This window comes from Pempheris klunzingeri, chromosome 19, assembly GCF_042242105.1.
Source record: "Pempheris klunzingeri isolate RE-2024b chromosome 19, fPemKlu1.hap1, whole genome shotgun sequence".
Taxonomy (NCBI): Eukaryota; Metazoa; Chordata; class Actinopteri; order Acropomatiformes; family Pempheridae; genus Pempheris; species Pempheris klunzingeri.
Window position 1 is genome coordinate 889,957 of NC_092030.1, and position 21,628 is coordinate 911,584.

At 44.8% G+C, this 21,628-nt stretch overlaps 1 protein-coding gene across 1 annotated transcript in view; it reads right to left on the minus strand.

The window, feature by feature from the left end:
• Positions 1-13,253: 13,253 nt before the first annotated feature.
• strbp (spermatid perinuclear RNA binding protein) overlaps positions 13,254-21,628 on the minus strand; it is a 66,631-nt gene continuing 58,256 nt past the window's right edge. Inside the window, exons 14-19 of the mRNA XM_070850379.1 lie at positions 20,833-20,985; positions 20,469-20,603; positions 19,972-20,112; positions 19,329-19,458; positions 18,718-18,771; positions 13,254-14,010 (exon numbers count right to left, since the gene is read on the minus strand). Of these exons, the coding sequence (XP_070706480.1) occupies positions 13,916-14,010; positions 18,718-18,771; positions 19,329-19,458; positions 19,972-20,112; positions 20,469-20,603; positions 20,833-20,985 (708 nt within the window). The 3' untranslated portion in view covers positions 13,254-13,915. The remainder of the gene's footprint in view (positions 14,011-18,717; positions 18,772-19,328; positions 19,459-19,971; positions 20,113-20,468; positions 20,604-20,832; positions 20,986-21,628) is intronic.

Genomic DNA, 21,628 nt, shown 5'->3' on the forward strand with positions numbered 1-21,628 from the left:
TCATTTTCATTATTGATTATTCTACCAATGAATTTTCTTTATGATAAATCATTTTGTGGAAAATGTTCCTCACGTTGCCCCGAACCAAAACTAAACGCTCTGTATTTGTAGATCACATCCTCTTTCTAACATACACTCACTGACATGCTGTTTAGAAGAGACCTGAAAAAGAAAATAAATGTTAACCTGGACGACCTACAAATCACCACATTGATGCTTCATAGGTTTATTTTACTGCCAATAGTTGTTTGAACATTGCAGGATGCCACATTTGACCTTTCCTTCTCACCTCTGGGAGACCGTGTGCAGGTACTTGGACGTCTGAAGGGGCCCTCGAAGTTGAAATCCCGAACCTTGTCGTTATCTCGTTTGTTCAGGAGAGGAGTGTGAACAAAGCAGAGCCTCCACCTGTTCACAAAAGATTTTTGGTTGAGTAAAAAAATTCACACTTCTCTGCCGTGTCCAATTACTTTGCTCTCATTTCCCTCTTAATGGGGAATTAGGCTTGAGGGTATTCTCAGGGAGAGAAACAAATCATTTTCTTAATCCGTGGCATCTGATTACCATAGGCACGCTGTTCAAGTAAAAAATAATGAGGATTTTCTTTCTAAAACATTTGTAGAGTCCAGAGTTTTTGATACTGACGGACTCCTGCACCTTTTAACGTGATATTTTCTACTGTCTGAGCTCACAGTGTACACTAGAGGACGTAAACTGAGAATAATCAGTTAAAACAAATTTAGAGATGAGTAAACTTTTAATGCCCTACAAAGATGTTTTTTAATTATGAACAGTGCACTTATTTCAGCATTTATATTTTGGTACACACAACAGTTTTCTGCACTAATTATTCCACCTCACTGCCCTGGTTTAAACTCTAACTAACTAAGCTAACAGCGTTTAAGGTCACAAACATGTCAGTCAGAGTTTTTACGGACAAAAATCAATTATCCAGCCTTTAAACAGCCCAGCTCGCCTGGTAAAAACAATAATTAGTGCGGATTTAACTGTGTTGTGGTTGGCAACTGCACAAGGTTTAGAGGAGCAAGACGAAGGCTGCACCGACTTCAGCTTAACTCACTGAAGCAGAATTTCATGATTAGTCAGAACCAGATCATTTTCTTTACAATTAGGAGGTTCTTAAAAGGTGTCCTGGACTGGCAGGAATCAGTTCTGTCTCGTTTGAGGGTCGCTGCAGCCAATCCCAGCTGACTTCAGGCGAGAGGCGGGGTCACCCTGAAGTGGTCACCAGCCAATCACAGAGCCACATACAGAGACAGACAAACACTCACACCTACGGCCAATTTAGAGTCACCAATTAACCCAGCTTGCATGTCTTTTGGATTGTGGGAGGAAGCCGGAGTACCTGGAGAGAAAAACTCTACACAGAAAGATTCCAGGTTCAAACCAAGATTTGAACCTGGAACCTTCTAGCTGTGAGGCAACAGTGCTGACCACAGCACCACTATGCACCTAGTAGCTAAAAGTCAGGTGTTCACTCTTTCCAGACCCGCTTGAGTTTAAACCGGCGCCCCACCTGTCTGTCCTCTGTACCTGGACTGTACCACTACTAGTTGTCTTCAGAGCGTCTCCCTTCCTACTGTCACATAATGGTATGATCCTACTCTGTTCTCGCATGTGATTGGCCGCACGGTGGGCCAATCACAATAAATACGGAAGATTCCGCTCCCTCCAACGCCAGTCGGCTCTTCTCCTTCTGCTGCAAACAGTCGGACTCTTTACTTGAGCTCATTTTTCTGCTTCATCAAGTGGAACCATTGGAGGAAACATCATGGAGACGTGGAGTTTGCTTTGGTTAATGAGGTCAGTCTGAGGCTCAATGGCCACACAAACAAATCAGTGGTCAGTTGTTAGCTAATTAGCTAATGCTAGCTGAGGTGTTCATAGCTGCTACAGTTTACTGCTGCTTGAGGGGATATATGCTAATATATATATGCTAGTAAGGGCACAACAGTTTTACTCTGTGGTTTTTGGATGTATTGGTGGTTTCATTGTGGAACTAAAGTACCAGATTACTGTTGTAATAAACACTGATGGTTCTCATGTTCTCTGTGTTTGCTCTAGAACCTCCAGAAGTTCCTCATGGATCCTCGCAGCTGCTTCAGAGGGAGAAAGGAGACGGTGATCACACCGACACTCTGCAGCAGCAGGAGAGTTAAAGCTCAGACTTACTGTAACGTTCATTAAAGTCCTGTTTCATCAGTGAGTTTGCTGCTAATGACTGGACTGCAGGGTCAATAATCACTGATCAGTTTCACCATGTGGCTAATCAGTGGCTAACACGCTGGCTAGTGTTAGCATTAGCATGTAGCCTGTTTGTAACTAGACGTAGCTCCCTGTGGTGTCACCTGGAGCTCAGGTGTGTTCACTTAACCGCAACAATGAAACTTCAGACTCTTAAATTAGCTGAAAGACCAAAAGCTCAGGGAAGTATTAATAAATCAGTGGTTTATTGTGGCTGAGATCAGGTGAACCACAGGAAGTTTAACAGCAGCTTTGAAGTGAGGAATCAACCTTTATTGTCACATTAAGTTAAGTAAATCTCTTTCCTGTTGCAGGTGGTGCTCCTCTGGGCTGAAGAACCTGTGGGACAACAGCTTGTGGTAAAAACGCTCAACTTGACCTGGAACATCAGATGGATGTTTAGTTTGCTCTGTGAGGAGAAAATAAAAGCTCACATTTCATGTCTAATCACTTTCATCAAACTCTTCTTGAATTCTTCCTGAACTACTTGTTCCACTTTTCTAATGTGAATGTCAGAATTGTTGCAGTAGATAATTCTCTCTCTCTTTTGGAGCCTGTCTGTAAAGAGACTCTAAAATAAAAGTATCCAGTAAACATGAACACAGGATGTTGTCACATCAAACTTTATTGAAAATGAAGAGAACAGTTTCCAAATGATCCATGAACAGATCACTAGTTGAACCTTCTGTCTGGTCACTCTGTGTTTTCCCAGGAGGAGAAGCTGAACCAGCCGTGGATCCAAACAGAAGGTCCTGTGGAAATGTAGCAGACTGTCGTTACCTTTGTCTCTCAGGAGGCGCCCGTTAGCAGCATCATGTATGAACAAAAGATAAAAGTTGTGCTGTCTTTGTGTTTTCCCAGGATGCAACAGGAGAAGCTGAACCAGCTGTGGATCCAAACAGAACTGTGTTTGTATGAGAGCCTCAGTTTAGCACTGATTTCTACATAAAGACATGAACTGAAGTGGAAGTTGTTTGGTTTTTTACTCTTCTGCTGCTCTTTATGGAAAGTTTGTAGACTGTGAAAGTGATCTGAGGTGTTAATCATTGTCTTCCTCTGTCTGACAGGATGTGCCTCCATGTTCCTGCTGGATGTCCAGTGAGCGAAGCAGCACCTTCACTGTGTCTTATATCTGAAATAAAAAGAAGTGTAATCTAAATCTTGTTTCCTATGTCTTTGATATTGTGATTTTTGCACTGGATCTTCCTCTGGTCAGTATTTGTACAGCACCTTTACATGACCTTCTGATTGAGGATGACCCACAGCTGGCCCCATTTTATTTTGGAGCAGAATCCAGTGTAATTGATTTGTGAACCCTCTTTAGGACTGTAAGCAGGTAGAAAACACTTAGTAAGTTTTTTTTTTTTCCCTCTAAATCAAGTGCATAATAGATGCCACACTAGGCTGCTTTGGAAGAAAATTATCCAAAAGTCCCTTGTTGGAGCCTTAAATTGGTAAAAAAAGTAGTCTTTTTTTCCCCTTCTAAAATAAATAATTCTCACCAAAAAACTTAGTAATATTTTTTCTGCAATTTTGAACTGGATGTAGGGTGAAAAAACACTTGGTCATATTTTCCTTCTCTTTAAATCCAGTGTCTAAAATGAGGGAAATCCCTGCCTAAAAATTTTTCTAAGTGTTTTTTTGGGTTTTCAACAAAAAAAGCTGCATAACCCTTTACTTGAGTCTCTGGAAACTCCGGGGAGATAGAGCGCCCCCCCCAGTCTTGCCCACGCAAGTCCCTTCTGTACACTCCAGGCACTGCTGCCGACAGCGGGGATCGAACCTGGCACCTCTGATTCTTCAGTGTCTTGTATGGCAGCGACTTATCCCACCGCACCACCAGCCCTGTCGCACTAGAAGAAGATCTCGGGTCGCATTTATCACCTTCATCTGGAGAAACCTGTGAAAAAAAAACACAGAGCTACATTAGAACCTCCAGACACTTTAAAGGAGAAAGATGTTACTCAGGTCATAGAATCACAAGCCAGCTCCAACAATCATTTCCAATAAATCAAATAGTACAAATCAATAATGAAAGAGTGAAGAACAGCTCAGCACTTTGTTCTGCTGCTTGGTTTTTGGTTTGGATTCAAGTTACTAACAATTGTACTTGTTTCCCAACACGTACTGGAGGGAAAGGAGGGACAGTGTCCCAGCCAGGATTCAGACCTCTCTCCTTCAGCACCTGATCTCACTGAGCTCCAGGTGAAGTCATGTGACTGACTGTGTTCCTCAGCTCTTCCTCACTCCTTTGGACTTGATGGATAAAAGTCTGAGGTGAAGAGATTAAATCCAGACTGTCTCTTGTCAGGACTGAGCAGTGAGAACAAGAAACAGTTAAACACATGCAGTAAACCCTTAAATAACACAGTAATTGATCTTAATCAGGTCATGGGATCACAAACTAGCTCCAACAATAACTGACTATATACATCAAGTCAGTATTAGTAGAAACAAACAATGAACAAGATGCTAAAGTAGCTCCCTGTGGGCCCACCTTGTTCTGCACGTCATCACTTTCACACGGTTTCTCCTCATCTGCTCTCATGGGAATGTGCTCGAAGCGTCGGGGTTCTATGGATAAAAAGTGAGGAGGATTTGGACGAACTTGAAGACTCTTCCTCGGCTCCTCAGCGGTGAACGCCGGCCCACCTGAAGCGTGAAAGGAAAAAGAATCAATCAATAAGTGATCAGAAGTTGGAGCTGTATCACCTTCATGTTGAACAAGGCTGCACACATTTGATGGATGAAATAAAAAAGTGGATATCTGCACTGATGACTTTTCTCTCATTTCATTCCCTTTACATTTACATTGTTGAGGTACATTTTTTAACTTGCTGTTAAGCTTCAGTAACTATTTGTGACCACAAATTAAATGTTTTGACATTAATGGTGATTAGTGACATTTCAAGGATTCAAGGATTCAGGGAACTGTATTTGTCAAACCAACACACGTTTACACACGGGGAGGTACGGAATTACCTCTTCAGATAGATATCCAGCAACAAATACAATATAGAAAATAGAGGTCCTATATAAAATAAAATAGAAGTACTTGGTGCAGGTAGGTGTGTGGGTGTGTGTGGGGGCGTGGGATCTACAGAGCACCACCAGAGTTCAGCAGTCTAACAGCTTCTGGAGAGAAGCTGATCACATCTTAACATGGTTAGCTAGCATTAGCTAACTAGCTAGCTTCTGACCACCATGTGTTTGTGTTTGTGTTCGGTCATTCAGCCTCAGACTGACCTCATTAACCAAAGCCAACTCCGTGTCTTCATGATGTTTTCCTCCGGTAGTTTTCCAGTTTTCTTCTCCTCCTCCAAACATCTTTTTGAAGCAGAAAAACGAGCTGCAGAAAACCGCCAACAATCCGCTCAGGCTCTGACGTCATCTGCTGCTGCGGAAGTGTCCTGACTTCATTTCGTCGTGCTGTAGTGACGCAACCAGCCAGGAAAGTTTAGCAATAACTCACAGATCTAGTAACTACAGGTGTTAATCCTTCACAACAAATGTTCAATCAGTTCTTTTCAGGGAGTTCATTCCACAGAGCAGGTAGAAGTTTGGGTTCAGGTGTTTAGCATTTCTTAAGGTCACAGCGCCCCTTGTGTCCTGTAGGAGTAACTATTTATCACTGTTCCTCCACTCGCTTTCTCTTTTTCACTGTTTTGTCTTTTCATTTATTATATCTTTATATATCTTTACTTTTCATGAGTCATTCACTGATACGTGTTAGCACTGTTCATTTGTGCTTGGTTCATTACTGATAATATCTTTATATGTTTAAGGTCGGAGGGTCAAATTAACACCAACACGTGCACAGTTAGGGTTACCTTTGACCAGATAGAGAAATGCCTGCACGTAAAAAGTAAAACAACTTTAATTGTAACATCAAACACTCACCTGTGGGACGGAGAGGTGGCTCTGACAAGGTGGTAGCTAGCGTTAGCATCAGCATTAGCTAGCTCCAGGTTAATTCACAACGGCCACATCGAAGTTCCACGACGAAAAAAGTACCAATAGTGTCTATAGGAACAATTAAAATCAGCTTCAGCATAATCCACTTCTCTGCTGTCCGTCTGTTTGTGTTCAAAATGCCAAAAACACTCACATATCCGCCAAAACGCCGAAATCAACACAACTTCCGGTTGTCGGTTAGAGCGGTTAGCTAGCTAGCGAACGTTAGCTGAATTAGCTTAGCTGAGTAGCGTCACACAGGTGGTGGCTCAGGTGTTCGCCTGTCTTCACAGCAGCCCGGTTTTTGCAGGTTTACTTTGTTTGCTGTAAACGGGCACTTTCAGGTCATCGTTGTAAATGAGAAGCTGTTCTCGACTGACTTTACCTGGTAAAATAAAGGTTAAATAAAAAATAAAAAGTAAATAAACAGGCACTGGAGCCCTGTGTCAGGAGGGAAGGAATGACTCCTGTCAAATTATTGTGATTTGTGAGCATTTCACAGCTTCCTGTTACCAGCTGAAACATGACACGGGTCATCCCGGGAGGCTGTCAGCGGTCCAGGGTCATGTATTGCCCCCCGGGGTATTAATGTGGCCCGGGCACTCAGATACCTCTGGTGTACTGTGTCCCATTGGTTTTCCACATGGGTGTGTTCAGCACTCTGACTGGGGCTCATGTCACCAAACTGTGATCTGATATTCCTGCTCCCAGTTCACTTCTCATCATGAATGATCAGTTATCCTCCTCTCATCAGGCTCCACTCCGGGCTGCACGGCTGTTTGGGTGGATTTAGGGTTTATAATGGTGATGGGAGTTGGCGTGTAAACACAGCATCACATGCACAAATGCTTGACACTTCTATCCACATTGTCCTCATTTTTGTCTCTCGAGGAGAAATGATGCCTTAAAAAGTGAGATCCAGCCTGAATCGACGTGGTAAACAAGTGAAATGTGCTGCCACACTTGACACTTGGGTTTAATTTGCCAGGATGACTGTCATCAGACGGAGAGTTTAATCCTCATCCTCCCTGTCTGCGATTCTGGTTTCGTTCAGTTCTTCTATTTCTGTGCACAAACACACGGGTTGCTTTTGCAGGATGATGGGCGGCGGTGGCTGTGGCCTGCTGGAGATGTCACTGGATACTCGGACTCGGCCGTCAGCAGTCCTGCTCTAAATGTGACTGACAGCTCGTATTGCTGAACCGCCATGTGCTGAAACTCTTCTTAGACAAACACGCCAATTATCGCCCATAACCTTGACTCTGTGATTATACAGTCTTATGACATAATGACGCAAGTATTATCACCATCAGCTGTCAGAAAGCAGCCCTAACAACATTTTAAGGTGCCGTATAATAACATTTCACCCATTTGTCACAGGAAAGCCAACAAAACACTGTGCTGGCGATGACATTTGGGAATAAACCAGCTCACTAATAAAGGCCAAAGTTATCCAAGTTATACAAGATCAGCTGAATCATTTGCCCAAATCTGCTCTGTTAGTTCTTACTTTACAAACCAAGTGTTAATAGCAGTGGCCTCTGCTGGGTCCATCTCTACATTTGAGACAATTGTAAGTGAATATGTCATATTATTCAGCACCACTGTGCTAAACACAGTCTGTGTTTGTTTTTGTGTTGCATCATCATGAAAAATAACAATTAGTCTCATTTCTGCTCTCCTTTTTGCTTTATCAGGTCTATCAGGTCTATCTGGGTCTTCCTAAAACATGTACCATATCTTTCAAGAAAAAACATGACTCTTTTTTTCACTACACTACAAAAAAAACATTAAATCTTATGTGCGGTCATTTCATCCATCTTGTCTCCGTGGTGCTTATTCTATGGTGGTTTTCTGTGGCTTGTATCATGTTGAAACACAGCAGACAGCGAGTTAAACCTCCATTTTGTCGACTCGTTTTATTCATTCATTCATTCTTTATTTGCTCGCCACACGTTCACTCAGTCTTCGTTGGAATAAAGATACTCACATGTGGAGATTCAGCACTTTCTCAGATTTATTTTCAGTTCGTCAAGCATAGATTATGTCAAAAACAGTGACAGCCACAGATCATCACCGCTGTGAATGTTGCTACTAATCAAAACGATCAATACAGCGAGTTCAGATAAACCCCCCCGCCTCCCGCAGTACTTGTCACTGGCGTCTGTTCATCATGACCTGTGAGACTCCCACCCTGTCATCGTTACACAAAATGTGACTTAATTGATAATTTCATGGATCAAACAGATTCTGTGGACAGATATCACCTCTGATCCCCTTTTAGTCAAAAATAAATAAAAAAAAAAATCATATTTACAGGAAAAAGTAAACACTCATCACTCATGAGACGCTGCTTCTGTCAAAACGTCAGAAATGAAAACTGAAAAAGGGGAAAAGAAACGTGAATTCCAACAGGGTGGATGCCAAAACAACTCTCACACACACACAAGTAGTTCAAAAGATATATAGATGAATATATGTATGTATCCATATATATTCTGTATATATGCTTCTCTACAAAAAAGCAAGTTTACTCTTTGTATGAGTAAATACATTCTACTCTACAATCACTAGAACAACAGTGTACATTCCCAACGAAAATGCTCTGATCATTTATCAGGAGGATATTGGACTTCAACAATCAGTGGACCAGGTGGCCGAAGCAACAACATGCTCAGTGCGGCTGCAGTGGTGTGTGTGTGCACGTGTGTGTGTGTGTGTGTGTGTGTGTGTGTGTGTATGAGTGTGAAATAGTTCCCCATCCTCTCCGATGTGTGTGTTTGCCAGACCAACACACACACGCACACACACACACACACACATATGGCGAAAACGTTCTGTTCAGCAGTTAGTCTGGATCACTTTGCCTCTGCAGCTGAAACGTGATCCCAGATCTATTTCTGCTCCCGGATCTACGGACGGACTCTTCTGCTCTTTCTGCACCTCACCCCTAAACCCAAACTTTCTGTGCAAGTACAAGAATGAGCACGAGCCAGTTTTCCACCAGACGCTGGACTACCGGACACGTCAGAAGTGTCAGGTGCCATGCCGTGTGGTTCCTCCCATCTGAGACCGCCGGGACGGTCAGGTTAGTGCAACAAAGGCCTCTTTGGAGTCTTTGTTGTCTGGATAAATCCCACCCCGCAGAACAAAACAGACCTCATTTCCCAAAAGCATCTCTGCGTCACCCGCTTTCCTGTGTGACCTTTGACCTGGCAGCGGGATGAAGCGGCGCCAAAGGGACGCTGGGCTCCAAAGGTGTCCCAACAGGGAGTCCCACAACCTGACGTTACCTGGCAACCAGAGCACTCAGACCCCTTTAACTACTGAACATACTGCAGCATCTAAAACGTGCAAAGCTCCCGCGTTTGGTGCCAAAGAAGTTTGTTGATGAGGGCACTCCTCCTCGTGCACAGATACCTGCTGTTTCCCCAGAAAGCAAAAGTAAAACCCTTAGTGTCCACTGCTACAGGCAGCCTGTAATAAAGCACAGAGATAACAAACGGACGAGATGGGTGGTGTGTTTTCTCAGTTCAACATGGCTCAAATCCTAAAGTACAAACAAGGCCTAAACACTTGTGTGACTCTCACTACAGCACAATCTGACGTGAATCACAAAACCAAGGACGTCACGCTGTCTCAATGTGCTTGGCTCTTACTGTCAGCTGAAATATTTACATATATGAGTACATGTGTGTGTGTGTGTGTGTCTATTTGCATACGTGTGTGTGTGTGTCAGGTGGCCCTGAGAACGATGTGTGTGTGTGTGTGTGTGTGTGTGTGTATTGCTCGTGTGTTTTGTGCTTCTTAGATTTACAGGTGTAGTAGTTGAACGCCCATTGAGAGGCAGTGTTTGTGCAGGGGGGGGAGTGCGTGTCTACAGTGGCCGCCACTGTTTCCTGTTTGATAGTGGCCTCTTAGAGACGTTTCTGGGGAATGCAGGAGCAGGAAAAACATCCATCAGGAAACCAAACGGGACCCGAGTCCAGCACAAACAACCATTAGTCTCCAGAAGAGTTACCCAGACTGACATCAGTGTCCAAGCCTTCAAACACAGCCGCTGTGAGCGGGTTTCATCGGGAGGAAACGTGCCACGTTCATGTTTTCTATTCGGAGACATTTCACAGTACGGCTGGTGCTGTCGTCTTCCTGATGTGTGGGGAACACGGCCTCCCTTTTGTTTCTGCATGCAGCGAGTAAAGCTTTTCTATCTGGATCGTGAAAGGAGCAGCATTAGTGTCATTCTTCTCTTTGCTGGTTTCTCTAAATCATCAACAAATATATACTTTTAAAGAAGAAGAAAGCGGGACGTTTCCCCTGCACTGTTACACCACAGACAACCTGAATACTTGGGAGTATGTTTTAAATCAAACCTTGATACATTTCTAGGAAACACGGGGCTTCCAGAGAGTGGGAACCACTTTACTGTAAACCCTAACAAGGAACACACATGTGGGACCTGGGCCTGACCAGTCAAGTCCCTGCAGACTGACCGACTGTGCCACTTTTAGACCGACTGCGTTCCCCTGAGCTCTCGCTCTGCCACCTTCCTCTGAATGCACTCGTCCAGCCAACAGACCAGAGGACAGGGTCAGACTCTCTGACTCCTCCTGCGTGTCTGTTAAGTCTGAGGGGAAATGAAAAGGTTGCTCACTGAGGTATGACTGTCTGCCTTATTAATGTGGGCCATCTGGACAGAGAGGACTGGGGGCAGGCGAAGGGACAGAGACAGGGCAGAGGGGAAATTAGGAGAAATTCTTCGCTGATAGAGAAGCTCTGTTTCCACACAGTCAAGCTCCAAGTTATTCACCTCCTCGTAAATTCCACAAGAGGGTGAAAAGTCAAGGCAAAGCAGAGCGAGGACCGTTAAGAGTTCAGATGACTTGAGGCGCTCTGAGATCTGATGGAAAAACACAGCAAAAGAATGGCGGAGCTGCAAAGCCCACGATAAAACAGACATGCACTGCAAAGCTCTGTAAAACAACATGTGTTCATGTAGCAGGATCTGGTTTCTTCTGGACACCTTAGTATGTAGATGCTGCTGCATGTATGTGAGATGCTTCTGGCTCTGATTTACTCTGCTGTAAATTCCTACCACACGGTTAAATAAAGGTATGTGTGAGAGCAGCAGCAGCAGCCTGGGTCACAAAATACAGACTTTATAGATGTATTTCCTGCAGAGGAGACCTTAAGAACATGGAGGTGGACATGCAGGACACTATGTGGACCCACCCAGCTTGTTAGCCTGACCTCAGCGCTCCAAGACACACAACACAACACCCTTCGGTTTACCTCCAGCCTCACAATCACCGCTTGCTGGCACACTCTTATCCCGTCTTTAGTGAAAGTCTCTTCCCTGTCGGCACTGCGTAGCCACAAAATCTAACTGGAATTTGACACATTGTCTTGAAAAATGGGCTCTGGGGTCTCAGCCAGCCTCGTGTCTCTCTCTCAGACGTCACTTTTGTTGAATCAAAGCCGGCACAAACAGAGGAGATCAAACTGGTGCCCACATCAAGGCGAGCGTGAGGAGAATCAAAGCCTTTTGATACACATTCTGTTTGATTTGGTCTCTGCTGACTGACATCGCATCTCTATTAAAGGCTAAAAATAAAAAATAACAGATGAAGAGCATGAGAGCATGTAAGCACCACAGTAATATACAGAAATCCCCCCCAGCGCTGAGTGAGGACGATGTCTGCGTCTGCTGTAATCGCCCAAAATGACACCCAACACATTGTATGAATAAAGCACTTGATGATGAAACTCTGCTCTCACTCTAATTTTCACTCTCTGTGCATTTAATATGTGTTATAGCAGGTTTAAATCCACCAAACTACCACTCCACACTCCACTAGTGGTAAACAGCACTGATCACTGACAAGACTTCCACTAATCTCTCCTGAGCAGTGTCTAACATCTGTCTCACAACACAAGGTCAAAGAGCTTTTCTACCAGATGTTTTGGCCCAAAAAGCTAATTCTGCTTCCTCAAACGTGAGTTTTGGTGGAAATGCTCAATCAATCTTTATTTATGCAGACTCAACAAATGTTATCTCAAGCGTCTTTGCATGAAGAGCAGGTTCAGACCAAACTCTTTAACTAATCACTGTTCAGTTAAGAGCACGCTGAGCCTCACGGAGATGTTCTACACCATGTTTGCTTGATTGACAGGTGTCTCTGCCTCCACCAAGGCCAATACCAAGTGCCCACCCGGACTCCAGTGCTGTCTGTTTTCTAGGTTTAAACTCCCTGTGTGCACCAGCTGTGGTGGCCAGGAGGTGTACTTCCTGAAATGTGCCTGTTTCCCTAAAATCCTGCAGAATGCACCTAGCAGAGCTCACTCCCTGCACTGACGATGTGATGCACGGGCAGGAACACGCGCCGCAAATTCAACTCAAGATCCCACTTGTGAAGATTTCCGCTGGGCCACAGCTTTAATTAGTGAGCCAGTAGTTTGTGCTGCGTCTCTCTCATTGTGTAACGAGGCCCTGGGACAAAGCTGCCTCTGCCACCAGCAGCATCACATCCATTCAGTGGAGGGAGGGGTGTGTGTGTGTGTGTGTGTGTGTGTGTGTGTGTGTGTGTGCAGAAAGAAGAGTAAAGCGTATGGGCGAGCTGTGCTTTTGGTCCCTAAGGCGAGCGGGACGGAGCGGACGATTGGTGAGTGTTGATGGTTCGGTGGCAGGAGGAGGAGCGCCAACATGAGCAGACACACATACAGTACTGTGTTTGTAAGAACAGTGTTCCCTGCCAGCAGTGAGACTATAGAAAATGTGCTTTCTGACAGGAGAAGTGTGTGTGTGTGCAGGTGTGTGTGCAGGTGTGATTAATCTATGGGAGTGATCAGTAGTGAGCACCTCTGGTCCGGGCCATGTAAACAAACGTCGGGCAGCAGAGAGCGTGCTCAGAAAGGCTCAGAAAGACATCAAAGAGAGAGGAGAAGTGTGAAGGAAGGAAAGAAGGAAGGAAGAATTATTATTCTAACAGCACAGGTTAATAGGAATACCAAAGATAATATTGCATCTCCTAGAACTAGCTTCAATTGCTCAGTGTATAGAAAATTGGAAGAAAGCTATACTGTGATATTACAGTTACATTTCACTTTATAATTCTAAAATAATTTATACCAACAATAGTTATATTTTATAGAGTATTTACATAAATACATTGTCATATAGTAGTATTATTGTCAACACATCATTATAGAAACATACACCATACATATATGTGTATATAGTCATGTTATAGCCACACGTACACACACATACAATGAATATACAATCAAAATGAGCTATTGCAATGCTGCGTTGGGTAAAACTCCGTCGGACATTCACATCTTCTCAAGTAAGTAAGCTTGAAGAGAGAGTTCGGGTGTATTGCTATAAGAAAAGAGCAAAAGTTCACAGAGTCGCAGCCCAACATTTCTCGTAAAATCCGAGTATTGCTTCACGTAAAGTTACTCTCCTCTGAAGTGATAATCTGGGCGGAGGAACCGGAGAGAGGAGCTTTGAGCCTCTCCGTCAGTAGTCAGATGGTGTTTTCTGCAGGCAGCAAAGTTTTTTTCCATCAGACTGATCAAACAGTTTTGAATCCGTCACCTGATAGAGAGGCAGCCCGCTGAGGAGCACAGACAAACAGGTGTCCAGGTGTCCAGACAGGTAAGAGTGAAGAGCGTATCCAACAACCTGCTGCCTCTAGAAGTCGGAGAAGAGATCCTGCGGACCCAGATGGATGATGAAAGGAGCGATGGTCCGCGGCTGGTAGAAGGGATTGTCAATGAAAAGACCACCTGCAGTGAGACAAAGAGAGCAGGAGTCACTACTTATCAAACACAATCTGAGGCTTCTGTTCAGAAAACTGTCTTCACTCCTTTCAAACTGTACCTTTTAATATCTGTGAAGGATACAGAGGAATAAATCCAATAATCTTTTACTGCAAGGATGCAAAAATCCTCTGGAGTGCTACTTGGAAATATGTTCCAGAAACAAAAGATTATTACCTGGGTGGCATTCATAGCATCTACATCACATGAAGCTGCCGACAGATCACATCAACAATACGCTTATTCACTGTCTCACAGAGCGTCACCAGGATGAAGTCATCATCCTGATTTATGATCACTGTAAATTTGCTGTTGTGGTGTATTCTGTACATGCGACATCCATCCCATGTTTCTCCTCATCCATCCAGTCAAGAGTCAGTGGATCAAAGTGGATTATATTCTGGATTTTAAAGCTCTCTGAGGCAAACTTGTGATTTGTAGTTTTGGGCTACACGAATAAAATACTTGTAATAAGCCTTCACTTGGGGCGGCCAACCCACTGGGGTCTTGTTGAGAGTAAATTGATGGTTTGGTACGTCATGAGCAGTAATGTGGCCGTTGTGCTGCACCCCCAGGAGGAGCTAGAAAACACTGCTCTGTTGTGATGGGATGTCTGAACTGCTTTACGTAGCCTGCTGCTGCCACCACGAGCAGAAAATAGACTAAAACAGGCTTGACAAGAGTGATACCAGTCCCATATCTCATAATCATGTCCTTATATGAGCTTAACATAAAAACCAAAAGCAGGGGGAAACTGCCCGACTCTGCACCCACCAGGCCATAGACAGAGCCGATTTCAGTCCTCATGCTGAGCTCAGCTGAACGGCTGCTGACTGCAGCTACATATTCAGCTTATAGGTGTGAGAGTGGTATCAATCTTCTCATCCAACTGGCCATAGTGCAAAGAAGTGCTTCTCTCAAAGTGTTGCTTTAGGTGATGTGAAGTGATGTGAAGTGGGACACAGGTGATGTGAAGTGGGACACAGGTGATGTGAAGTGGGACACAGGTGATGTGAAGTGGGACACAGGTGATGTTTGGGGGTCTGCGCTCGCTTCGGCTCTTTGTGAACGAAGAGGAGGAAAACAGAACACAAACAAAAAGAAAGAAATCTTCAATCGTGTTGGATCGAAGTGAAGTAAAAAAAATATCATTTGAAAGGTTTCACAACAACTCAATGGAGCTCAACCAACCATTGGACAAGATACCGGCTCCTCTCATCCAATGGCTGCGCCTCACAGCTGTTACCATGGAGACGTCGTCTGGGGGGTGGGGTTATCTCTCGCTGGTTGGATGACCGAGACGTGGTGAAGGGGCAGCAGCACTGACCTTTGACTAGCATGTCTCTCTCCTCTGTCTCCTCTTAGTGTTTAACTTTACATTTATAATATTTAGATTTCACCTTCGATTTTAGTTCCTTCTTAATCTCAAATTGTTCATCTGAAACAGAGTCTAGAGGGACAACTGACAGCTTCCACAGCTCACTAGGTGCTGGTGCTTACTTGCAGTCAAAAATGTGCAAAAAAAACCCCAATAAAAACAGCAATGATACAGAAATAATGGAACACCAACATAAAACAGTGACAGTGAGGTCTGAATGGGTCCCTTAGTGCTGCACAGTCTGACATGGCTCGTCTTAGTTCATTTTGGACCATTTAATGCCAATTAAATTCTTTACACTGAGCTCCAAACCTGCTGCTGCAATATATAAAAGCTCTGTGTGTGTGTGTGTGTGTGTGCCGTAGGTGGTACGTCTCACAGCGGTGGGAGACCTGCCAAATATTAATCCACGTAAGATAATGAGATCATGCAGCTGAATGCAAGATGCAGGATCTGACAGGAGCGCTCTAAAGTCCTCCTCTGTCTTCGTGCCTTTGTCTCCGTGTATCTGTAAGCCGCGGGTCAGAGGGATGAAACTCAATCTGTGTGCATGTATGAGGGGGGAATATTAAGGCTACTGTAAGTTCAGGGCACAGGATCGTGTGCAGACTGGAGGGTGAATGAGAGGGGAAATGTTCAAAAAGACCAAATCCAAAAGCAAATAAAACAGCAGCTGAAAGCCTTCAGCCAGATATACACCAGGCACTGTTCAGCTGTCAGAGGAGATAAACTTTATTCATTTTTCATGATTACATTACTATTTATTTACTCCTATACATCCTTCACACAGCTCACATTATTATTTTCTTTTTACAGAGAATGTGTGTGTTGTTTTGCCAAAGCTTTCCTCTCCCTACAAAGAATAAACACAAGAACAAAAAGGCTGATAGACTCAGAGTCACAATTCACAGTACAAATCCTTCAAGTTTTTGTTTCTCTCTTAAGAACGTAAACCTGCAGTTTTTTTTTGTTTTTTTGTTCATATTCATTAACGTTTTTGGAAATAGTAAGAAAACAAAACAAAAAGCACTTTTAAAAATCTTCAGCTCGAGTGCTTAATCCTCTCCCCGTCACTGATATCGTAGAAAGAAAAAACAAAAAGCAGACTGGGCTTCCCTTCTAGACAAAAGTGAATTGCATGGGTTGGAAAAAGCGTTTGGTGTGTGTGAAACAGCGTTTGGTACGTTTGTCTCCTGCGCTAAAAGAAGTGGTATTGGGCGACGGGGTAGGTGGGCACTTTCATGACAGGCAACAGAAGCATTCTCTTGGGCAAACCTAGAGGGGAGACATGAGAAGAGCACAGCTCTGCATGAGTCCAGGACAACACACAACCACTACTTCTACGGTCGCTACTCTACACACTGCGCTACATCTAGTCCAGCAAACAGCCCCCGCTCCGCACAAACAGGGCTCCCGACGGGTGGGGGGGGGTGTGAGTGTGTGAGAACAGGCAGGAATGTGTACACGAGGTGACACCCTTCGTCGGCGGTTAGAGGAGCCCAGAGGCAGAGAGCTTCACAGTCAAAGAGAAGAGAACAAATGGCCGGGATTCATTTCAGATTATTATAACCTGGGTCTTATTTCTGTTTCCTTCGCTCAGGAAGACATGGAGCTCATCCAGGTGACGGCTGGGACCAACACGAGACAGTTCAGCCAGGTTAGGTAGCACTTCTTTAGAGGTGAAACTGAGGCTGAGTGACTCTAATAATGCAGGTCGTTAACGTTTGTCCTTTCAAATAAGTGATCTGGGGTTCAGTGGCGTCACCACGTAACCAGATCTCTGAGTTCGATGAAGTTACTGCCGACAGGAGTGACGGCCTGAACCGCAAATGTAGGACCCAAGTTATGTGATAAAGTGGAATGATCCTTTAAAGGAGAGGCTGTTTGTACCAGCGTGAGTTAGAAGTAATATGTTGTTCTGGGAGAACTTCTGGGATAAAGGCTGGGTTCTAGACAGAGTGTTCTACGACGTTCTACGATGCTGATGATGTGGCGTTCTGTGTTCTGTGATGTGGCAGAGAGAGGAAGCAGGAAACAGGGTGAAAGCTTTGTGTCCCACAGCTGGAGAAGTGATACAGAAGCTCGATGGGGTGAAGATATTTGTGTTTTTACCAGTTTGGGGACGTTTTCCTTTCAGTGAAAGTGAGTTTAATGTGTGCAGTATCGCTCTATCTGCAGCTCTGCATCAAGAGCCAACAGGATATAACAAGACAGTAATTCTGCCTTCATTCACCTTAAAAGTATGTGTGTGGATCTAATGTTTTATTTGTGTTTGGCCTAAAGCTGGACTCATGTTGGGACAGTCTGAACATCCCAGGATGAAACTTTTACTCCAGATAAAATTCTGCTTTTCATTTGGATCATAAATGAATTTTACGTCTTTCAGTCACAATAACGTGTGAAAAGTGAAAACACGCAAACCAACAGGCTCCAGCTCGGCCATAAACAGAGGAACTGAGGCGCGCTTCATATTCAGGACTGCTGGGATCTCAGAGGGGCACCGATGGTCCGCCTGGGGCCCCCGACCAGGCCCTCCCAGCACATTGGACCCATTCACGCTCTGCTGTCGGACGGACAGGGAGGCCTCCAGTGCTGCGTGTGCACACACACTGCACAAGGCTGGCTCTGTTCAGGTAAATAGGACTGTGGGACAGAGGGACGTATGGATACCTGAGCTGCTGAAGGTCGAGGACTCTGAATTATTCCTGCATTAGTGTGTGTGTGTGTGTGTGAGCACATGGAAACCCTCAGTAGCAGTGAAAGGACAGTGGCAGCGCTGCCCTGCACCCTGTGGTACAACATACCAGCAGCTAAAGGGAGGAACTCGTCCTGCTAATCTGGACACAAGCGGCGATGATGGCAGCAGAGGCGGTGAGCGAGGGTTAATGTTACCGGCGGCTGCTCTTAAAGTGGAAGGACAGAATCAGTTTGTAGGAGTTTTGAGGCCAAAGCTCGAGACTGACGGCAGCTCTTCACTGTGGTCCAACAAGAAACACGCAGATTAAGACACGAGAGGACAATCAGCCAAAAGGTTTGCTTGAAAGCATGCAACAAAGAGCGTTAAGCTGATTTCATTAGGACTGAAATTTGGAGCCAAACCCAGAAACCTGCATTAGAATGGGATCAAGTTTTTAAGTGGAGAAGAGGCGAAGCAAAAGGCAGAGGAGACGAGGGGCTAAAGACGTGACGTGACCCTGCTGCAGAATGAGCCATTTACCCACTGATGGTTGGCAGCTATGGTGCGTCGGGTTCGAGGGGAACTGGGGGGTTAGAGAAAACAAACAAGAAGCTCGTACCGTATGCAGGAGCAGCTGCTGCAGCTGGGCTGTAGCCATACGGTGTCCCAAAGCCTGTTGGGGGAGAGGTCACAGGGTCCGTTCAGTTTAATTCCCTCCTGCACTTTTTAACATGTGTTCAGTGTTTCTGCTGTCCTGCACTCTGACCAGCACAAACACTGTACACACACACACACACACACACACACTCACACGCTCATACGTTATAAGATGCTCAGCTTCTTAAAAATCAGAACGAGTGGCCAAAAGAGCTCCAGATGATCTGAGGGCCTTTTTTCCCCGTTAACACTGTTTATGATGGAGCTCAGTCGTGCATTAACTGTGCTGTGTGCTGCTGTGGGCTATCTGAGACAGCCTGTGATATTTCCAATACGACTGCAGGAGGAAAACGGATGCTTATTTCAAACCCAGAACTGAGAAAACAGCCAAAAGCTGAGGAAAATGTCAGAACTGGGAAGGCAAGAGTAACAGTAAATGCCAACTGTGCACAAATCTCCATTAGAAATAGAAAAATAAAACCCAGTAGTCCATAAGTTTGCCCTCAGAAATGAGCCCCGACCCGCTCAAATAAGATCCACAGAAACACATGCAGCCCCCCTCCCCCCTCATACCTGGTGTGACATATCCAGGTGCGGCTGCACTGACGAAGGCTCCCCTTGCGAGGGCCGCTCTTCCTCTTCCTCGGGCTACCTGAGCTGCTACTGCTGAGGCTGCTGCTGCCGCGGCCAGCGCTCCTTTAGTCTGCTCACACACACAGTTCACATGGAGGGGTGTGTTGAAACAAAAGCACACACATACACACACACATACACACACACACACACACACACACACACACACACACACACACACACACACACACACACACACACACTTCTCCGTGTCGATGTCCTGATGAATTATAAGCCTCGTTCTTCACAAATCTGTCCGACTCGTTGACAAAACAAGTGGAAGAGTGATGCTCTGACAGCTGTCATGTATTGATCTGATTGGACACTTGTTAACGCGGCGCCATCGATTACTGACAAGGAGGACGAACTGTCCTGCAGCTCTATGGAGGTGATACTGATCAGAAAACCTTTACAGGTAAACAGTTTTAAAGCTGCACTCTTTGACTCTGAAGGGAAACAGTAACAGATTACTTTGATTATATGTTGTTGTTTCATGGTGTGTGTGTGTGTGTGTGTGTGTGTGTGTGTGTGTGTGTGTGTGTGTGTGTGTGTGTGTGTGTGTGTGGTGTCTCTGAGTCTTTACCTGAGGCAGAATCTTCTTTTTCTTGTTTGCAGCCGCGTTGGGACCAGAGAAGAGTTTTTCCAGCGCTGCTAAAGCGGCACTGGCCTTTGCTACTTTTTTGTTGGGGCCTGCCCCACGAAACTTCTGCCCATCAACCTCCACCTGACGTTCACACACACACACACACACACACACAAATACACTTATCAGTCATCAGTAACTCAGCCTGTGAGTCTCGCTGAACAGGACAGCTTGTTTAGCGGTGCCCTGCTGTCAGGCAGGCCTGCTAATCAATCAGCAGAGCAACGGAGCAGCCAGGCATGTCGGAAAACAACACGCCCCACAGAGATCAGGCATGCTGCAGCAGCCAGGGTGACTGATTGACTCTACCGGTGATCAGCTGGTTTAAGAGTGTGTCAGTCTCCCCCCGGCTAAAGTGCAGGTGTTGTGAAACCTGAACTTTTCCTTTATTTTGATTATAAGTCTCCACACTGTGTGTGTGTGTGTGAAGCTCTCACCTCCATAACGAAGCGTTTGTCGTGGCTGCCTCCACTTTCAGAGATGAGTTCATATTTGAGGCCTCGTCTCTTTTCGTTTAGCTCCATGACGGGGTTCTTCCCGCTCGCCGTCAGTATGGGACCCTGAGTTCGCACCTGGGCGACAAAACGATTATTAAAGTGGTTTCATTCAAAAGCATCTTGGATGTAGCTGCGTTTGGACACCTGTTATTCCCTTAAACCAGGGTGACTGTTTTTTATTTTTATATTTATATATACTATATATTATATTATTATATATACTTTTATATTTTAGTCATTTAAAATCTAAATGTCTTTAACTGTGTATGTGTGTGTGTATGTAAGCATGTTTCTCAGCGCCCACCTCCAGTGTGTTGGAACTGTCTGAGGAGTGTGTTGGGTTATTGCTCGTGTGCGATGACGTCTCGCTCTTCCCTTCACCGTCCGACTTCTCGTCCGAACTCATGGGGTCCAGGTCTGAGTCGAAGCCTGTCGGGTAGCCCATCGCCTGGAGGACCTACGTCAGGAAAGAAACAGCAAATGAAAAGCTAAAGATAAAAAAGTTAACAACTTGTATTCTGCTGCTATTGTGGAGGCAGAAATGGACAAATTAAGTCCAAAGACTAACAGAAATCATAGTCTTACTACTACACACACTCTCTAACAATATACTATATACTAATGATATAATAATCTAATCATGTGTTTGGCTTTGCTTCAAAACATCATTTAAATCATCAGAGCAAATGCTGAGACCAAAAACACAAAGTGCAACAAGGCGGCAGAGAATCGAACGGCGTCCTGAAAACAATCTGTCTGAATGAATGTCAACCAGGTGACGTCTGAGATCATTCATCAGCTAAATGGCTGAAACAGCTCCACTAAATGAGATGAGACAATTTCACAGCGACACATTAACGTCCCTTGTGACGACTTTATTGGTTTTATCAGCCATGAAGGAGGAGAGCCGCCACCCAGGGCAGTGAGAAGGAGGAGCCGGTCCGAGTCAGACAACCTCCAACACCCACCATCACTCAAGAGACGAGACTTTAACAAACTTTTCTCCTCAAAGCTGCAGCGCACTGCCGCTCCTGACACGCCAGAGTTTGATATAACTAACTAACTAACTAACTAACTAACTAACTAGCACGGTGGGTACA